Below are 19,238 nucleotides of genomic sequence, written 5' to 3'. Positions count from 1 at the left end.
TCCAAAAAGTTTTAGAGGCAATAATATGCTCATCTTTCTTCCTTTTCCTTTTTTCCTTCCAATCTAAACAATTATTTTCCTTTTATTTCTGATCTCTTCCTTTTCTTTTCCTCCCCCTCTTTCCTTTTTCTTCTTTTTTTTTCCAAAATTATTATTTAAATAAAATGTAAAAGAGATAAATTAAAATTCACATGTGAAAAATATTTTGACATCGAAATAAATATATCAATTCTAATGCCCTTGTTTAAGAGTTATATGGTTCACTTTAAAAAAAGGTTAAATGACAAATTACATGAATAAAGTAGTGGAGGTAACAAAGTAACTTTATTACTACTCATACTATATAGGGAAATGTTTACAAGTAATAAAGCTACCAAATACTAATCAGAAAAATAGTACAATTAAAAAAAAAAAAGAAGTTTAACTTAACAACTAAACCGTTTTAACTATTTTGAATAATTTTTTGTTCACATAAGTAGATGGCCTAAAGTCTAAAGTGTATAAAACATGCTATGATAATTTAGCCCTAACGTTTGAAATGAAAAAGAAATAATGAAAATCAAACTAAGTTTGGGTAAGTTAATGGTTAGGTGTAAAGCTAGATAAAAAATGTTGACTTCTTATGTCCTTAATCAAATCATTTAGTGGTTGTATAATTTGTCTCAAGTCGATAAATTAAAAATAGAATATACATTATACAAATTATTAGAGTGATTTTTTGTTATTGTCATATGGTTTTAGAATGGTATTTTATTGGCAGGGGAGGTTTTGATCATGTTCAATATATTCGACCGCACATTGCTCCAATATTAAATTACGTAGTGTATGTTAAGTGTTAAGATACAAAATTATTTGAAAAATATTATAACTTTTTAAATTGCGCAGTGCATTTAAAAAATTTATCAATTTTTGCTTGTCTCTACTCATTTGCTTATGGAGTCTACACCTCATATTTTCTTAATTATATGTTGATATTCACAATAAATTCAATCCAATTTAACAATATTATGGAATTCAACAACTGGTCTAACACGAGATGACCTCATAATGAGACCGTCAATTTGGACCGGCCTAATTCGCACGTGTAACAACCTGGACTTTTATTTCATTTTTTGTGCATTTTTCAATTTTCATTTTAAAGCTATTTGAGGTAAAAATTGATAAATGCCTAGAAAATTAAAATATTATTATACGCACGGATTGTGCCGATTCAAATTGACAATCTCATAATGAAACTGTCTCGTCGAAGTTTTCGCGGGAATTCAGTACCATCCCATTTTCTAAAGAATAGTAAAGTTGATTGGCCTTAATTTATCGCCGTGTCCGTGTCTTACCATCTATCTAATTCCTAATTTCCTTACTAATCTAATGTGATTATGCATGCACAACACTACACGTTCCGTCCATCAATAACCGACGACGTAACCAAGTCGGTAACTTAATTTGATTATTCAATCATTTTGCGGAAAAACACAAGTTTGACTATTTATACGTTTTCTAGTCATTCTTTAATTCGATGCAGCCACTTAGAGCATTCCATCTATCTCTTAAATTTGCTAAACATGTTTTGAAAAACTTTGATATTGAAAATTTAAATGTCAAATGTTTGATGGGACAGATCGAAGGTAGATGTGTTTATTCAGATCATCAAATTAATTTTTAGGTCATTTATTATGGATTAGTTTAAATCGGATCTTGTGTAATTTTTAATAAAAATTCGAATATAAGATTAGATAAATATCAAATTATCGAATTTATTTTAAACATCTTCATACAGAAGAAATATTTGTTTTAAGCTTATTTTAGGACTTTCATACTCCAATATGAATGCTTAGAAATTTATTTTTCCATCCCTATCAATATTCAATCAGTCACATAAATGTATCAAGACTTCAACGGAGTATTTAATTGGACGAAATTGTACTTACACTTGTACAGCAGGTAACAACTATCCTAGCCCGTAAAACAAGTTTTCCTGGTCGGTGAAGCAGTGATATAAGGAGACAAATTATATCGTTGAAAGAGAAGATATGATCATATACAAATAATGTGGTCCTTGATATGATGATAGAGGGATGGTTGAATGTAAATCTCAAGCATCTCATTAACTAAATAGAAATAGAGGTGCAAGCTCAACAGTAAATTCAAGTGAGTTAAGCCAGCCAAATAATATTATACTAATACGGATCACTAATAATTTATAGGTCTAATAGAACTTAATGTAAAAGGAATATATATATATATATATATATATATATATATATATATATATATATATATATATATATATATAATTTCCTTACATTCATTTTTGATAGAGTATAATAAATTTTGTAAACTCAATTACAACAATCATTTTTTCTTTTTCAAGATTAACCAAACTAGAGCATTAAGCAATTAATGCTTAACGAAATAAATTTATAATTAACAAATAAAATACCTTCATAACCCTAAAAACATTTGGCTAGTCTCTTGGGAGACTTATCTCAAGTCCATTTCATTAAAGATTAATGTCTTTTATCGTATTTTTAATGTCTACTTACATTATCCTTAATGCTTACTTACCATATCCTTAGTGCCTACTTTCAATATTTTAAATGTTTATTTACATCATTCTTAATGCCCACTTTCAATATTTTAAAAAATAGACAACAAGTAAGCCCAATTAAAGATGATCTATCAAAGAAACCGTCTCTCACAAGAATTTGTGAAAAATATTCCATAAATTAAAAAAAATATATCCCCCAAATGTCCGAGGCGCATAAATAAATTATTGGTGATAGAAAAAATTCACAGTCAAAATTCCAAAGCAAACTCAAAAAAAGGACAATGGATTCCAGATGATTTGCTTGAACCACACTCTATTTTGAGCTTAAATTTCATTTTTCATATACAAGGTGAGAACTCCAATTAAACTTGCCTTTTGTGGCCCTTGCTTTCGTATAAACCAATCATTCCCTATACAAAGTCACTATTACTAGTAGGCAAAAGTTAATAACATACGTGAGTCGTTAACAAGAACAATAACATATTTAAAAGAGTAAATTAAGAAACAAAATAAAAAATAGAAATCATATTATATGTTTTGAAGTGGGAGTAGGTGATAAATTCTAAATTTTATGTTATATTAGGTAATATATCCTTATTAACAAACGTCACAGGGATATTTGTTGGTAAGATGCTTCCATAGTATTGCAAAATCATGGGGTTAGAGGAAGTATTTTTGCTTCTTCTTTTATTGCTAAATTAACCCGAAATGCAAAATTATCCTGTATCAACCAGTAATCGACTCGAGGATAATAAGAGATGCGAATGATATATAATTGATTCAAGTTTGACATATTTTATAACCACCTAGCTACTTTGGGTCCATAATCAACCTACACTCGACCTAAAAATAACTGCACATGAGAACATCTTAAAATGTAAAAAAAATTAATTTGCATCAATCTCTTATTAGCCTAAATCCTATGTATAGATAGCCGACTTCTAACTTGGAGTTATCTGAAGTTTGAATTGAGCTGATTTGTAATCGATTCAACTATAATTGAGCCTCCTTTATGTCAACTTAACCTACAACTGATCTAATCGGATAATTGATAAGATATAAATTGACTGAATCATTATTTAGTTCAACTAGTGCTAATGTGATCAAAAGTCACCAACTTGATACCATAGAAAATATCTTAGATCAACTATTTAAATTATTTTAATAACATAAAATTAAGTGAGATACTATTAATTTATTGTTAACAATTGTAAAATTTAACAGCATACAACGATAAATTTTTTAAAAAATATGTTAGAGAATTCATATTTTTACAATTTTATGATACAATATGAGCCATTTTGAACCGTATAAATTTTAAGATTGCTAGATTTGACTTATGTCCGAGTAGAGTTTTTTCAAATCTTGATCTATTTTTAGTTTTTAAATTTGGAATTAATTTTAAAAATTGGGTGATGTTTGTTATGTGAATCAAGTAGCAAACTATAGAAATGTCTCATATAGTCTTATCACATAGGCATCTAATCAAAGATAGACAATTTGTCATATCATAATTCCTTATTCTATAATCTACTCCACATGCTATTATGATTTATGTTACCAAAAAATGTTCGATAGAATTAGTAGTTGTTTTTGTTAAAAATGGAGAGATGCATAAAATGAAGGAAAACCTAAAAAGGAATAAACTACTCCTATTTTTAGTATTTGTTTTCAGAAAGTATGGCCTTTTAATAACTTTCCAAATATGGTTTCAATATTTGTTCTTAGTTCTTACACCTAACCCCAAGTCAAGTGACTTCTAACTCACTTCACATACTTCATCCACTACTATTTGATATTCTCTTTAAGTAATATTTGAGAATTAAAAAAATTGAATTTTTTAGATAATAGAATACTAATTTGTTGAATAATAAAGTTAATGGAGAAAAAAATAAGAATCGTAAATATTAAAAAATATATAATATAAGGCTGATGGAAAAAATTTAGAGACTACAAACATTAAAAAATGTTAAAAAAAACCTAGTAGAAAACATATGACGGTAATAAGCATTATAAATTTATAAAAATAAAATAAGTGAAAGTATGTGTAGATTATAAGTATTAAAATATAAGTATTAAAAAATATTAAAATTAAGATAACTAAAATGATAATGTCAAAAAATAAAATATAAATAAACCTTTTTTTTTTTTGCAAAAATAACAAATAGAAACGAAAAAAAAAAAACATCAATCGTTAACAACAAAAAATACAAACATCAACTAGAAACTAAAAAAAACAAATAAAAAAACTCAAAACTTGGGATTCCACTTGAGCAGTAATGGCACTACTAGTAGTATCATGATTCATTATAGTAAAATTGGACAAACTTTTTTTGTAATGAGTTTTGATACATCATAATCAAATGTTCCATATCATGTTTTCACCTTTTTCCCAATACTAAAATTATTAATTATTAAAAATTAAATAAAAGATTTTGAAGAAATAAATCAACAAAAAGCAAAGCATAGAGAAAAAGTAGAGTCAATGCATATCATTGTCCTTTGGTATCCAGTAACAGTACCCAACATAATTTCAGCTCTACTAAATGCATTGAAAATAGGACATAATGAATGGACACCATCACTTTCTCTCTCTACTTCCATTAAAATACCTTAAACAAAAAACCCATTTCTTTCTCTCTCTTTCTTTTTGGTTTTGTCAACTCTTCTTTAATTATTAAACCAAAAAAAACTGTAAGTCATTCTCAGAAAGCCTGCCCATCAAATACAGTAAGAAAAAGAAAGGAAAATACATGAAATTTCTCGGTTTTCTTTGTTGCTTCAACGCGTAATTAAATCCTTGAATATTTTTTATTTTCCCACTTGAAGAAAAAAATCCCATCTTGTATTTAAAGGAAACTGCTTGATTAATTATTCATATTGTTGAAGTTTCAAACATCATTACAACAACCCAACAAACTATTACAACAACAAAAGGGTGAAAGGTCTGTTCTTGTTCTTACTGTAGAGAGAGAAATATCGTTTTTTATTCTTGATTTTTTTGGGTTTTTTCATTTGCGTATTTAGGGTTCTTTCTTTGTAATTTTGGGATATTTTTTGATTCGGGTGATAATTGTTTTGGATTTGGTTATCTGGGTTGTGTTTGAAATCTTGAATTTGAGCTTAAAATGGCAACTGCAGCTGCGTTTTCATCGTTACGGCGGCGAAGATCGCCACCTTTGGAGGCATTTTTGGCTCCGGTGGACCTTACTGATGGAGGGATTATAACAACGTTATTATCTGTAGCTAATGAGTTAGTGGAATTGCATTCTGGGAAGAAATTGTTATTTCAGAAGAAGAATTTCTTGTCTTTGGTTAGGAAAATTGAGGTATTTGTTGTTTTATTGGATTTCTTGAAGGAATCTAAGCCTATTTTAAGGTTTTCATACACAGCGCTTATGTGCTTAAAGGAGCTTTATTTACTGTTTTATAGATGCAAAATATTGTTGGATTATTGTGCACAATCTAGTAAATTATGGATGCTTTTACAAAACCAGTCGATTTCGGGTCATTTTCATGATCTTAATCAAGAAATGTCTACCCTTTTGGATGTTCTTCCTATTAAAGAGCTTAGTTTGAATGAAGATGTTAAAGAACAGATTGAGTTGTTGCAAAAACAGTTGAGGAGAGCTAAGTGTTATGTGGATAAGAAGGATGAGATGTTGAGGCTTAGATTATATTCTTTCTTGAATGAATTTGAGGATGGAAATGTTCCTGCTGAGAATGAGCTTTGGTTTTTCTTCGTTGATCAGTTGAGGATTTGTGATGCAAAGAGTTGTAGGGGTGAGATTGAGTTTTTAGAGGAGCAGATTGTTAATCACGAGGGCAATATTGAGCCAACGGCTGCTGTGCTTAATGGGTTTCTGGCTGTGACTCGTTATTGTCGGTTTTTGCTGTTTGGGTTTGACGAAGAGATGGAGATCGGAGGCGAGAGCCTGAAGAAGATGAGGAAAGGAATGATGACTCAGGAAATTGCTGATACTTTTCTTACGATTCCTAAAGACTTTTGTTGCCCCATATCGTTAGATTTGATGCGAGATCCGGTGATTGTATCGACTGGCCAGAGCTATGATCGGTCATCGATATCAAGGTGGTTAGATGAAGGTCATTATACTTGTCCAAAGACCGGTCAAATGCTTGCCCATACACGCCTCGTTCCCAATCGAGCTCTTAGGAATTTGATAGCCCAATGGTCTGCTGCTCATGGAGTTCCATTTGAGACCCCAGAGGGTGCAGAATCCTCTTCGGAGCTAGTTGCAGCTTCATCGTCAAAAGCAGCTGTTGCAGCAAACCAGGCCACAGCATATCTTCTTATCCAACAACTTGCTTGTGGGTCAGAGGATGCACAAGCCGTTGCTGCTCGAGAGATTCGGATGTTGGCTAAAACAGGGAAGGAGAACCGTGCTTTTATTGCAGAAGCTGGTGCAGTGCCTTATCTCAAGAGCCTATTGTCGTCTAAAAATGCGATTGCTCAAGAGAATTGTGTCACTGCAATGCTTAATCTATCCATATACGACAAGAATAAGGGACGGATCATGGAAGAAGAAGGGTGCTTGAAGTCCATTGTTGACGTTTTAAGATTTGGGCACACAACTGAGTCGAGAGAGAATGCTGCTGCAACATTGTTTAGCCTATCAGCTGTCCATGACTTTAAGAAGAGAATTGCGGATGAAAATGGGGCTGTCGAAGCACTTGCGGAACTGTTGAGGGATGGGACTCCGAGAGGCAAGAAAGATGCAGTTACTGCTTTGTTTAATCTATCGACACATGCAGAGAATGGTGCAAGAATGATTGAAGCAGGCGCAGTAACAGCAATTATCGGAGCTCTAGGGATCGACGGGGTATCAGAAGAGGCAGCAGGGGCATTGGCCTTGATTGTGAGGCAGCCTGCCGGGGCCAAGGCTGTAGGGAAGGAGGAAATGGCAGTGGGTAGTTTGCTTGGGATGATGCGTTGTGGGACACCCCGAGGAAAGGAGAATGCAGTTGCCGCATTATTGGAACTTTGCCGGAATGGTGGGGCTGCCGCCACTGAGAGGGTGCTCAAGGCACCGGCATTGGCGGGTTTGCTTCAATCCTTGCTATTCACCGGTACAAAACGAGCTCGGAGAAAGGCAGCTTCCCTTGCTAGGGTATTTCAACGAAGAGAGAACGCAACTCTGCATTATGGTGGATTAGGAGTTGCATATCACTTAGCTGGGAACACGGGTATGAATAGAGATACGAGCTTTGCTGGTGATGTGTCTGTACCCATGTCTATATCTGTTCCGGTTGTGCAAGGGTAAAACACCCCGATGCACGCTTTTCTTATATGTTTGTAAATGTATATCTGTGTTCTCGAATTTTGGTTGGAAACCCGACATTCTTTCATTCAAATATGAGGCCTAAAAAACAAATATAGGAAATACGATACCTGCTTACTTACTCTTGTGTGATCTCGCAGCATAATGACTTTCACGTCTTCTTTCTTTTGGTTGTTTTGATTGTGTCTAATGGATTGTCAAAACGTTTTTGTATGAAACTACTCTAAAATTAACCTTCTTGTTATAAAAAATCTGGTTCATCTGTCATATGCACTTCCTTTTCTGTCATATGTACTTCCTTTTCCTCTTTAAAAAGACCCATCGTCTGGTCATATGGTTCAACACGGACAGCAAACGAAGATGAATCGAGAATTTGAAGGTAAAATTTTCGGAGTTAAGAACATCGCATTGTATCAAAACTAACTCGTTTCGGTGTGGATTGTGTCATTCAACCCTTATATATTGTTGTGTACATAGAAGAAAACCATGAAGCTCTTCGTTTCCCTACCCGTGCCCCCCAAACATACTAAGAGTTCTTGTCGCTTCGAGGTGGACAAAGTGTGAACTAGTACAACGATGTTGAAGTCACTGACAGTCCATTCTACAACTTGATAGGGTCTCTATATACTTCCACTCCCAGATCTATGGATGACCACATCCCATAAATGGGTTGTGTTTCAGGATCATGCATAAGTTTCTAAGGAAACATTCTCACGTAAAGTCCTTAATTTAAAGCAAAATGGGGAACAGGACATTGACAAATGACAACAAAAATGCTCCATTCTGTAATGTATTCCTGTTTTTTCTGTCAATTGGTTTGTCAAACTCACTCATCTAAGATATACTCTCCTAGTCCCTTTGAATTTGCACTATATGTCTCAAATATATAAGAGTTTTCTAAGTCATATAGTGCAAACTCAAAGAAACGGAGGAGGGAACATGTACAAACTTAACATTATCTAGTTAAGATTGGTTGAGAGATGTGCTTGCTGTGTTTTTAAAAACAAAGTTTCTTCAAATACTAAAGTCTGGTTTGGTACTTAGCTCATCATCATCATACCCAATATATCCCGCTCAAAGAAAACTATGATCAGGGTTTGGAAAAGAAGAAAGACGACAACCCCTACCCATGTTACCCTCATCTTACGACAGGAGCTTGATACTTGGCTATTTGCTGGAGTATTATTCTTTTGGCTTGGTTTTTTGACGCATGTTAGGCTCATTTATTCAAGAAGATTCCAGTAAACATTGTTTGCTACTCCAAAGATTTGATCAATCAAAAGAAATGTAGGAAGAAATAGGAAGTATTTACAAACTGTTTGATATAATTTGCTAGGAACTTTTATCGCCAAGGCCTCAACAATTACATATTACAAGTGTTCTTTGGTCAAGTATCATATTTCCTAATTGTGTACACTATCTCGTAGCGATTGTTATAATTAACGTTTTATTTGAGAGATCGCATTACTAATTGTGTACTATATCAAGCCCATTACCAATAATTATACAATTTGAAATTAATCGGTCCAACTGTTTTGACAGATCTACTTATTTCCCTTCCCTAATTATCCTACATCACCCAACCTACCCTAAAACCCATAAAACAATCTCGGACACCTACCCAAAACAAAATCCATTTTTCTATAGAATAAACGCAAAAGCCCATTATCCTGAGCCTCCACCCCAAAAACACCATGAGAAAATTACTCTTATTTTTTATTAAAAAATATAATATAAAATTAAAAAAACCATGACCAGCCCCTGCCCCAAGGCCCCCAACCCCCCACCATCCTCAGCCTCCAGCCCCGACTTTATTTTGATATTATTTAATAAAAAACAAGGATATTTTGTCCTTTTATTATTGTGTGAATAAATTGAAATCTTGAGATACTTGGTGAATATCCCCTCAATTAATGAATATGAGATTAATAATTAGAAAAGAATTACCGCCAATATAACAAAGTTCATTTTAAATTATAAAATTATATAAATTATAAAATTATAAATGAAGATTTTCAATTTCAAATTCAACATTTGGAAATGCCTAAGAATTCTAAATTCAAAATCTCAATTTCAAAAACAACAGAAGAGAGAAGAGAGAAAAGTGAAATGGTAAAAATTGTTGTCATCACGCAATGCTTCTTCATTTCATCTCATCTTCAAAGTTGTCAACATACTCCCTTAATCTTTTTTCTTCTAATGGCATGTTCCGAATATCAGTTTGATTAGTTGTTAGTTATTTAATGATTTAAACACTACTTTTAAAAAATATTGTTGTTCGTTAAAGTATCAGCATTCAGTGGTATCGGTAATTATTTTCAAAATACTTCTTTTAATTATATAGTTTAAACCCATTATATTATAATTTTAAGTAGTTTAGATATAAAATTCAACCACAAATTATTTTTCTTTTAAATATAACATCTGCAGTAGCGCAAAATTATAAAACTAGTTTCTTTGTACTCAATCCCAAACTTTACATACACTGTGCGTTTACGATAAATAAAATTTCACCATCAAACTCACAATTGTTCATGTGACTCTTCACTTTTTTATTTAGGCCAACTTCATTCTACCTCTTTTTTCATGTTCTTCAAAATCCTCTTTTTCCGAGCTTTGTTTTGATGGAGGGAATTTAAGGGAAAAAAAGGAAAAGATTTAGAGGACATCCCCTTGTTTGGATAGCAAAAAGGGAGAGAGAAAATTTAGAGGAAAGAGATTTAAAAGAATTAATGGGGCGTTTGGTTGGGGGTATTAAGGAAAGGGAAAGGGAATGAAAATACCCCATTCCCTTTGATGTTGTTTGGTTCGCATTTTGAATCATTCCGTTTACCCAATTTTAGGTTTTGGTTAACCTAAATCACGTAATCCCCATTCCCCACCTCCCCCTCCACTTTACCATTCCATTCCCTTCCCCATTCAGCTCCTGCTTCCTTCCTCGCCTCCCTACTGCTGCTGCTGCCTCCTTCCTCGCGCCTCCCTCCTCGCGCCTCCTTGCTGCTGCTGCTGCGCCTCCATTAACGGAATCTCCATTAACAGGTGAGTCTTCCTTTTTCTTCTTTCTCCTTTTTTAGATTTCTGCTGCTGTTTTCGTTTGCTTTTTTGTTGCTTTTTCTTCTTTCTCCATTAACGGAATCTCCAATTTTAGGTTTTAGATTTCGTTTTCTGCTCCTTCGTTCGTTTTCCCATTTGAGTTCCATTGATGTTGTTGATGCTGTTGAAATCGTTCGTTTTAGATTTAGCTATTGATGCTGTTGCTTGAATCTTGTTGCTTGATTCTTCGTTTTCATTAACAGTGTTGTTCCATTAACAGTTGAATCTTCGTTTTCAGTTGCTTGAATCTTGTTGCTTGAATCTTCGTTTTCATTAACAGTATTGTTCCATTAAAAGTTGAATCTTCGTTTTCAGTTGCTTGAATCTTGTTGCTGTTGAAACCAAATTTGAGTTCACTGTGTTGATGCTTGTTGATGCTTGTTGATTTCCCATTTAAATTGATGTTTGAATCTTGTATGGTGTTGATTGTTGAAGCAGTATTGGTGTATGATTAAATTGATGAATCTTGTTGCTGTATCATTAACTATATCGTGTTGCTGTTGATTGTTGAATCTTGTTGATTGTTGATATCCAAATTGATGTTGTTTTAGAAACTTGGGATTTTAGAAATTGGGATTATTGATGTTGTTTTAGTATGATTAAAAATTGGGATTTTAGAAACTTGATTATGTATCATTGTTTGTTTGTTTGTTTGGTTTTCAAGAATACATGGAAACAAGGTGCTTGGTAATTCTTTGATGTTCTTATTGATGTTCATTTGTACAGAAAATGGCTAGCATTGGTACTTCTTTGAAAAGGAAGAGAAATTGGGATTGTATTCGGTTCATAATTACTATGATTAATTGTGTTGTGTTGCTACATTTGATGTTGTACTCGATGAGAAAAACTATATACGATTCCCATTATGTTAAGCTTGATAAAAAAACTAGGAGAAAAATGAGATTGCACAACTTGAATAGAATGATTAGAGAAAGTGACACTTTGTGTAGGAACTATCTTCGTATAAATCGATACACATTTGGTGTTCTTTTAGAGATGGTTAGAGATATTGGTGGATTAAATGAAACAAGAAACACATGTTTGGAAGAGATGGTTGCGGGTTTCTTATACACATTAGCTCACCATAAGAAAAATAGAATGATGGGTGCACATTTTTATAGAAGTGGTGAAACTATTAGTAGACAATTTCATGCTTGTTTGTTAGCAATCTTAAAGTTACATGATATTCTTCTTAAGAAACCAACACCAATACAAGAGGATTGCAACGATGAAAGATGGAAATATTTCAAGGTAAATAAAAACCAACACTTTAATTTGAGATAAAATGGAGATACTATTACATATTGTAAAGTGATATTGTTTGTTTTGTAGAATTCATTAGGTGCCCTTGATGGTACAATGATTCTAGTGAATGTTCCTTGTGATGAGCGATCCAAATATCGGACTAGAAAAGGTACCCTTGCTATGAATGTATTAGGAGTATGTTCACCCGAGATGGAATTTATATATGTCTTACCTGGTTGGGAGGGGTCGGCACACGATGGTCGGATTCTTCGAGATGCTATTTCTAGGCCTAATGGGTTGAAAGTTCCAAAAGGTAATTTGATTGACGTACTAGATTTTATTTGAGATTAACTTAGTAAGAGAGTAATATTTTTTTTTTAATTTGTCAAGGTTGTTATTATCTATGTGATGGAGGATATACTAATGGAGAAGGATTCCTTGCACCCTATAGAGGGCATCTTTATCATCTTAGAGAATGGAATAATGGCCCCCGACAACCCCAAACCGCCGAAGAATATTTCAACTTAAGGCATGCAAAAGCTAGAAATGTGATTGAGAGATGCTTTGGATTACTCAAGGGAAGATGGGGGATTCTTAGAAGTCCTTCTTGGTTTAGTTTACAAACACATGGTCGAATTGTACTTGCTTGTGCTTTATTACATAATTTGGTAAAGAGATACATGCTTGCAGAATTTGATGATGAGGACTTGTTTGAGGAAAATGATAGTGATGATAATGATGGTGATGATAATGATGGTGATGTTAATGAGGAAGATGATGTGGAGTACATAACCTCCATTGCTGTAACCGATCCATGGACGAATTTCCGAAATACAATGGCCCAACATATGTTCAATGATTGGAGGGCTAGACAACGCAGACTTACTTTGTGATGTTATTCATTTTTATTTAAAACCTCCATTTCTTGTATTTGATTTTCAGACTTGTATGTTTATTTCTTGTATTGAATATTTGTTGGTTCATTCCATTTTTATATACATGCAATTTTGTTTACTATGATCAGTATAGTTCAATTTTGTTTATTTGTATTGAATGTTATAGAGGATGGATGAAAGTAGTGCTAGTGGAGGTGGAAGGGGAAAAAACAAACGATTTTGGACTGCCCAAGAAGATAAGGCTCTTGTGGAAGCCTTGTCAGAGTTAGCTGTTGATCCTCACTGGAGGTGTGAAAATGGATTTAGAAGCGGCTACATGGTTCGCTTAGAGGAGCTCATAGGTAAGGCTCTTCCTGGTTGTGGTTTGAAGGCTCTGCCACACATTGATTCTCGACTTAAGACACTTGTAGCCAAGTTTAGGGCTATTTCTCAAATGTTAAATACAAGTGGATTCGTCTGGGATGATGAAAAAAAAATGATTTCTGTAGATCGGGCTGTTTATGACGAGTATTGCAAGGTATGCCAACCTTTGTACATTTGACATTGTTTACTTTGAACAGTATGGTTCAATTATGTTTGAGATTTTTTGATGATGTTGTACATTTGAATGTTTGGTTCAGAATCATCCGAATTGCAAAAACCTGTTTGGAGTTTCATTTCCGCACTTTCATGAACTAATGAATGTTTACGGCAAGGATTACGCTACCGGAAAACCAGCTGAAGATTATGTTGAAGCAATACAGAATTTGCAAAACGTTGCCCCTCCACAAGTTACACTTGATTCAAGTGATGATGAGGGAATTGATGCTAGTGGTAATGCCACTCAAACTGTTACTTCTCCTCCTGCTAAAAAAATGAAAACTGAAAAAACTTCTAATAAAAGAAGTAAGAGAGGAAATGCTGGTGAAGGTAGTTCTAATGAGTTGGCTAGCTTACAAGCATTCATGAAAGACATGAATGTTCATCTTTCAACTATGGCAAATGTGATGGCCCGCACTGATGATCGTGAGCAAAAAGTAGTTGAACAGACTGAGAAAGTGTTAGAGGAACTACTATCTTTTAATTTAGAAGGTGTAACTCCTAACCAAGTTTTTGAAGTGGCTAACATTCTAACCTCACAACCAAACAAGCTCCTCATATTTTCAAAGTGTCCCGACGCTTTGAAAAGTGATTATGTTAAGAGTCTTCTTGGAGGAAATAGTAATGCTTAGATCTAATGTTGTGGTTCCATGAATGATTTTGAAAAGGACTAGAACACTTTTCGTATGTATTTTGATCTACAAACAAGTCATTATATGTAATTAATCGAGCTACGTTGTTATTATTTAGAGTTATGTTTTTTCAAAAAATAATTTTTTCAAGTTTATCATATAACAACTACTTATTTTTGGAGAAAATATAAAAGAATTTAAAAAATCAAATTTTGATTCCTTAGCTTGAACCAAACAGTCACAAAGGGAATCATTCAGCAGTTCATTCCGTTTCCTGAACACAACCAAACAACTAGGCTAAATTAGGGGAATCCATTTCTTTCTCCTTCATTCCCTTTCCTGATTCCATTCCGATTCCCTTGTGCGAACCAAACGGCCCCTAAGTCCCTTTACTTTATTAGCATCCAAATCTCTCTATAAGATGACATATTTGGAAAGAAAATAAAATTCCTTTCTTATCCTCCCTTTCCTTTCTATACAAATAATGGAGTGTTTTTCTTCTCTTCCCCTCCCCTATCTTTCCTTCCCCTTCACTCTCTTTCTTTTTTCTTCTAATTTACTATCAAATATAGTGTCAAAGTGAGAGTTCTCAATCTCTAGTGCAAATGGAAATGGACAAAGGGCGTATTAAGAATGTTGCATAAACTGCATGAACCAACACTTCCAAGAGGACACAATTAGGCCTGTCCAATGGGCCGGATAAGGGCCAGGTCGGGTTCTATCAGAAACGGGCTGGACCTTGCAAAATGGGAACCGGGCTTTAAACGGGTCAAGTCCATCAAGCCCGAACCGACCCGTTTAACTTACTTATGCAAAAAAACAGAAAAATAAAAACCCAAAATTAACTGGAGTAAACTGAATTATCATATTAACAGGAAAAGATATTTCATCTTACTATGCATCCCAATACGACATTACAAGCAGCAATTTGAACTCAAAATTAGAAACCCAATATTACAAACCATAATGCAAATTAAAAAGTATATAACTTGAATGCAGCAGTTCCCATTATTGCTTTTTCCCTCATTATTTATGGTATTCGTGCGATTAAATTTGAGTAGAAGAAAAAATGAGATAAAAGTAGAAGGAAAAATTCAGAGCCTAACAATTAAACACTTATAACCTAAGAACCTTCAACAACAAAATCAAATCACATGCAAAACTAACCAGAAACCCAAATTCATAGTTTTATTATCTCCTAACATCAAAAACTGACTAAAATCTTCAAAAACATTTACCATCGCCACTGAATTTTTGCATATTACTGAATTTAACACTTCAACAACAAAGAGAGAGAAGCAATACAAACCTTTCCTTCGGCAACTAGAGAAACAATTATCGAATTTATGTATTTGGATGACGAATTGAAAATTCAGTGAAAATTGGGGTTTTAATTTGTGGAGAATTTTAGGGTTTTAAGCTGTGGGTATGTGTTTTGATTCAATTTCACTCCAAGAATGACAGTGTTTTGTATGTCGTGATTCACTGTACAAGCTCCTGAATTCAGACTTAATAAAACCCTTATCCGGCCCTATGTTTTTTTATTTTACTAAAACCCTTATTCAGCCCAACCCTTATTCAACCCAACCCTTTTAAACCCTTATAATTAAGGGTTGGATCAGGGTCTCCAATGGACCCCGGCTCAATGCTCAGGCCTAGACACAATCATGCACGTGGGTGTCCAGAAGGGCAAATCTTCTAGCAATAGTTCTACTGTGCACCCCTAGTTCTACTTCTACCGGTCTAAAAAATTTTAGACCAGAATTTTGATCTAGTTTAATTTTAGTGTCAAACCAAATCAAATCGGAACGTGGGCATCCTTAGCTCTCCAAATTGTATGTATATACAGCCAAAAATCAACGAACATACCAAGAAACCTCATAAACCATCTGAACATATTTGACTTCCCCAAAATTGCAATTTAACAAGTGATGGAACTCCATATCAAAAATGGCATACCCTCATTCAAAAGGTAAGTTCGCAAAATAAGTTGAGACGATTTTAACAAGATGTTAGTAGAAAAATGGGCATCTGACACTATAGTTTAACAAAAACTTATTCAATTCTATTACATGAGAAACAATCATACCTATATTTACATCCAAGTTTAAAGCCTCAAAGTCAAAAATAAGATGATACCTATCAGTTGCTGCCTGCTGGAGTAAGTTGTCCTATGTGTTCTTGTATACTATTTGGATTTCTAAAACCCAACCAAAATCTTCCATGATCTAACAGTCTGCTGTCTTTCTCTTTAAGTCTAGAATCTTTCCTTTCTGATTGAACTTCCTGTACATCAGATGAACCAGGATTTTCAGTCAGAAATTGTTCCCAGAATACATCATTGACTCCCTGTGCCATAGCCTTAGCAGTTCCGGATTCTGTCTCGAGTCGAGAAGCAGGATCCAGTGTGATTACAGATGCTGCGGCAGGAGGTTCCAAATTCATGTCAATCCTTAAGGAATCTGATAGATCATCAGCATTGAGTTGAGTGTAAGATATTGCTGGGCTCTCTGTGCAAGTAGTGGATTCAAAAACCTCATGGGTTGGATTTCTCTGCACATTTACGAGATCCTCAACCGCATTTTCCCAAAAATGTAGGGATGCTTCCATCATCTCTAAGAGCTCGGGATCAAAGTCTAAACCAAAACAAACTTTTGGACTTCCTCTACTTGTTCTTATGGTACATATGCTACTATCCTCATTGTTTGTTTCGTCATAAAAATGGTCAGGCCTAAAAACCCGTCGCTTTCTATCATTGTTAACTAATGGAGGGATTGAAGCAAGCTCGGGTTTCTGCAATCTCTCAGCACAGGACGAAGCAAAACTATATTGCCTCTGTTCCATTTGTTGTAAGCGATCCCTCAAAAGCTGAACCTGCGACTCAAGTCCCTTTTCCTCTTGTAGTTGCCTTTGTGACTCCATCAAAAAAACTTCTTTTTCATGTTTTAGATGCTCAATATTATCTTTGTACCTCTGTCTTTCGGAGTCAGTTATAGGGTTAGAGTTCACTTGTCCATGAAGATTATTCGATGAGTGACTATGAACTGGCTTGCGTCTGTGTATGTTTTTCATTAGGTGTGGTTTCCCTCTGATAAAATCATCATTGGAAAACTCCCATTGATCAGGATCAACTTTCCTAAAACCCTGTTCGATCAAAAGCATAAACACAAACATAAAAAATACGTCTCAAACTACTCAAAATCAGTTATGACACAAACAGCCAATTTGATTCTGTATCGATGGTAATGCTAATGTGCTATGGTGTTAACATTTAAGAAAGTGTTCAATTGTCATAAACCTTAGCTGGTTTCTGGTATGATGTGGCTTACTAAGGGCAGTATTGGAAATACTTCACATGTGAGATAAGAATCCACAACGATAAAATAGTGAGTTGTGAATTTGCATATATATTGGATGGGCTAATACTCCTACGTGTAATTTTGGACATTGAACTTCACCAAGTGTACATACAAGTCGAACGCTCATCCCCGTGGGTTTGTGGCCCGAGCCCATGGGTGTTCCGTGTCCATGCCACGGTGAGATTATGTGACAATCACGGCCTAACACATTTTATTAAATAAATGTGTTAATTTTCATAATAAATTACATTAAATTTTCATAATATTTACAAACAAACGGGCTAAAAGAGTAAAACTTGCACAAAATGAACATTGAAAAGACTTACATATGTGTTCAATTGTCTAACGAAGCTTGAGAAATTGTTGTGTTTAAAGAACCTTGGCAACAAGTCCCTTGAAAAATCAGGGGGATTCCACACTATAAAACTCTTACTATTTGAACTCCAAGAAACAATGGGGTCACTTGTGGGATCATCAACCATTTCATAAGTCTTTGCAAGGAAAGGAGGAAGAGCATTTAAACTGCCTTGAATTTCATCCATCATAAAAATATAGATCAAATCTTCTCAAATGCCAAAAATCACCAAATAGACGCTGATCATGTGAACAAAACTTCAACTACAATAACCAAAATCAACCAAAATGATTGAAATGTTCCCCAATATCTTATTATCCTCCTAAAATCTGCAGACTGTAAAAACCCACTATCCAGATTTTGCTGTAAATAGAATTTTACCAAATGGGCGTTTATAATTTTAGCTGAAACTCGAATCAGAACAAATTCTGTCAATAAACCAAGCCAAAAGAAGCTTCAATTTTGAACTACACTGTGAATAGTATGTAATTGAACACTAATTAAATCTCTATCCCTCAATTCTACGCATAGAATCCACTGCCAGAAACTTCTACATATACAAATTAAAATACAGTTAATAACCTATTAATGAAAGCAAAATCCAAAAAAGAAATTTAAAATCTTTGGAGAAATGGTAAATTGAAAAGGTAAAAGAAAACTAACCAATTAAGTGTTCGACGTTTTGGCTCAAAGAAAAAACTCAAAATCGAAAAATGCTGATCTCGACCCATGTGAATATGAGAGCATAAGAGTTTAAATCCCAAAACCACAGATTTATGAACAAAAGTTTTGGGAATAGGAAGCCTGCTCTAGGGTTTAATGATACAGTTAGTTAATTGATACTCCTAAAAGGAATCGTTTACCTGAACAAAAGGGGGGAAATTGGTTAGAATTATATATACTCTACGTTATTGTTAATTGTCATAGATTTTGGAAGAAAATAAAAAAATGTCCTTTGACTGCCTCGCCACATTCACTAGATGATGCTTGCGGTGGCAGAATAGCCAAATGCTTCGTAATTTCGTATATTCCCTCTCGTTCATGCCATTTGCAACCGCTAACGTGTACAAATTTTTTGTGCAAATCAACTAATTATGGATTAGGAGGTAAAAAATATAAAAGAAAAAAAAATCTGCAAATGAGATGAAAATATATATTTTTATCTTTTTAAGAAATTGTCATATTTTTTAAGTCCATTTTTTATATTTATAATGATATTTTTTATTAAAAT

The 19,238-nt window shown here is 33.9% G+C and overlaps 5 protein-coding genes across 6 annotated transcripts in view; 3 read left to right on the top strand and 2 right to left on the bottom strand.

Annotated features, from left to right (window-relative positions):
* Positions 1 to 19,238, bottom strand: part of LOC130815718 (uncharacterized) — a 102,186-nt gene that overhangs the window by 39,558 nt on the left and 43,390 nt on the right. The gene's annotated exons all lie outside the window — the stretch shown is intronic.
* Positions 5,044 to 8,013, top strand: LOC130814946 (U-box domain-containing protein 17-like). Its single transcript, XM_057681242.1, has one exon. The coding sequence runs from the start codon at positions 5,677 to 5,679 to the stop codon at positions 7,828 to 7,830; it is 2,154 nt and encodes a 717-aa protein (XP_057537225.1). The 5' UTR covers positions 5,044 to 5,676; the 3' UTR covers positions 7,831 to 8,013.
* Positions 10,753 to 13,209, top strand: LOC130814948 (protein ANTAGONIST OF LIKE HETEROCHROMATIN PROTEIN 1-like). The gene is made up of 4 exons (XM_057681244.1): positions 10,753 to 10,887; positions 11,668 to 12,192; positions 12,274 to 12,499; positions 12,577 to 13,209. Exons 2-4 carry the CDS (start codon positions 11,671 to 11,673, stop codon positions 13,077 to 13,079), a joined length of 1,251 nt encoding a protein of 416 aa, XP_057537227.1. The 5' UTR covers positions 10,753 to 10,887; positions 11,668 to 11,670; the 3' UTR covers positions 13,080 to 13,209.
* Positions 13,249 to 15,222, top strand: LOC130814950 (uncharacterized). Its single transcript, XM_057681248.1, has 2 exons — positions 13,249 to 13,599; positions 13,703 to 15,222. The coding sequence occupies exons 1-2, from the start codon at positions 13,252 to 13,254 to the stop codon at positions 14,291 to 14,293; spliced, it is 939 nt and encodes a 312-aa protein (XP_057537231.1). The 5' UTR covers positions 13,249 to 13,251; the 3' UTR covers positions 14,294 to 15,222.
* On the bottom strand, positions 16,337 to 19,051 carry LOC130814949 (heat stress transcription factor A-4c-like). 2 transcript variants are annotated; one of them, XM_057681246.1, is made up of 3 exons: positions 18,671 to 19,051; positions 17,979 to 18,557; positions 16,337 to 17,437 (listed from the first exon to the last, which is right to left on the bottom strand). In XM_057681246.1, the coding sequence occupies exons 2-3, from the start codon at positions 18,195 to 18,197 to the stop codon at positions 16,436 to 16,438; spliced, it is 1,221 nt and encodes a 406-aa protein (XP_057537229.1). In that variant the 5' UTR covers positions 18,198 to 18,557; positions 18,671 to 19,051; the 3' UTR covers positions 16,337 to 16,435. The 2 variants fall into 2 exon arrangements, with proteins under 2 accessions (XP_057537229.1, XP_057537230.1); XM_057681247.1 differs by lacking the exons at positions 17,979 to 18,557; positions 18,671 to 19,051 and adding an exon at positions 17,765 to 17,821.

Source organism: Amaranthus tricolor, chromosome 6 (genome assembly GCF_026212465.1).
Source record: "Amaranthus tricolor cultivar Red isolate AtriRed21 chromosome 6, ASM2621246v1, whole genome shotgun sequence".
Classification (NCBI taxonomy): Eukaryota; Viridiplantae; Streptophyta; class Magnoliopsida; order Caryophyllales; family Amaranthaceae; genus Amaranthus; species Amaranthus tricolor.
This window is presented reverse-complemented; position numbering and strand designations above follow the sequence as displayed.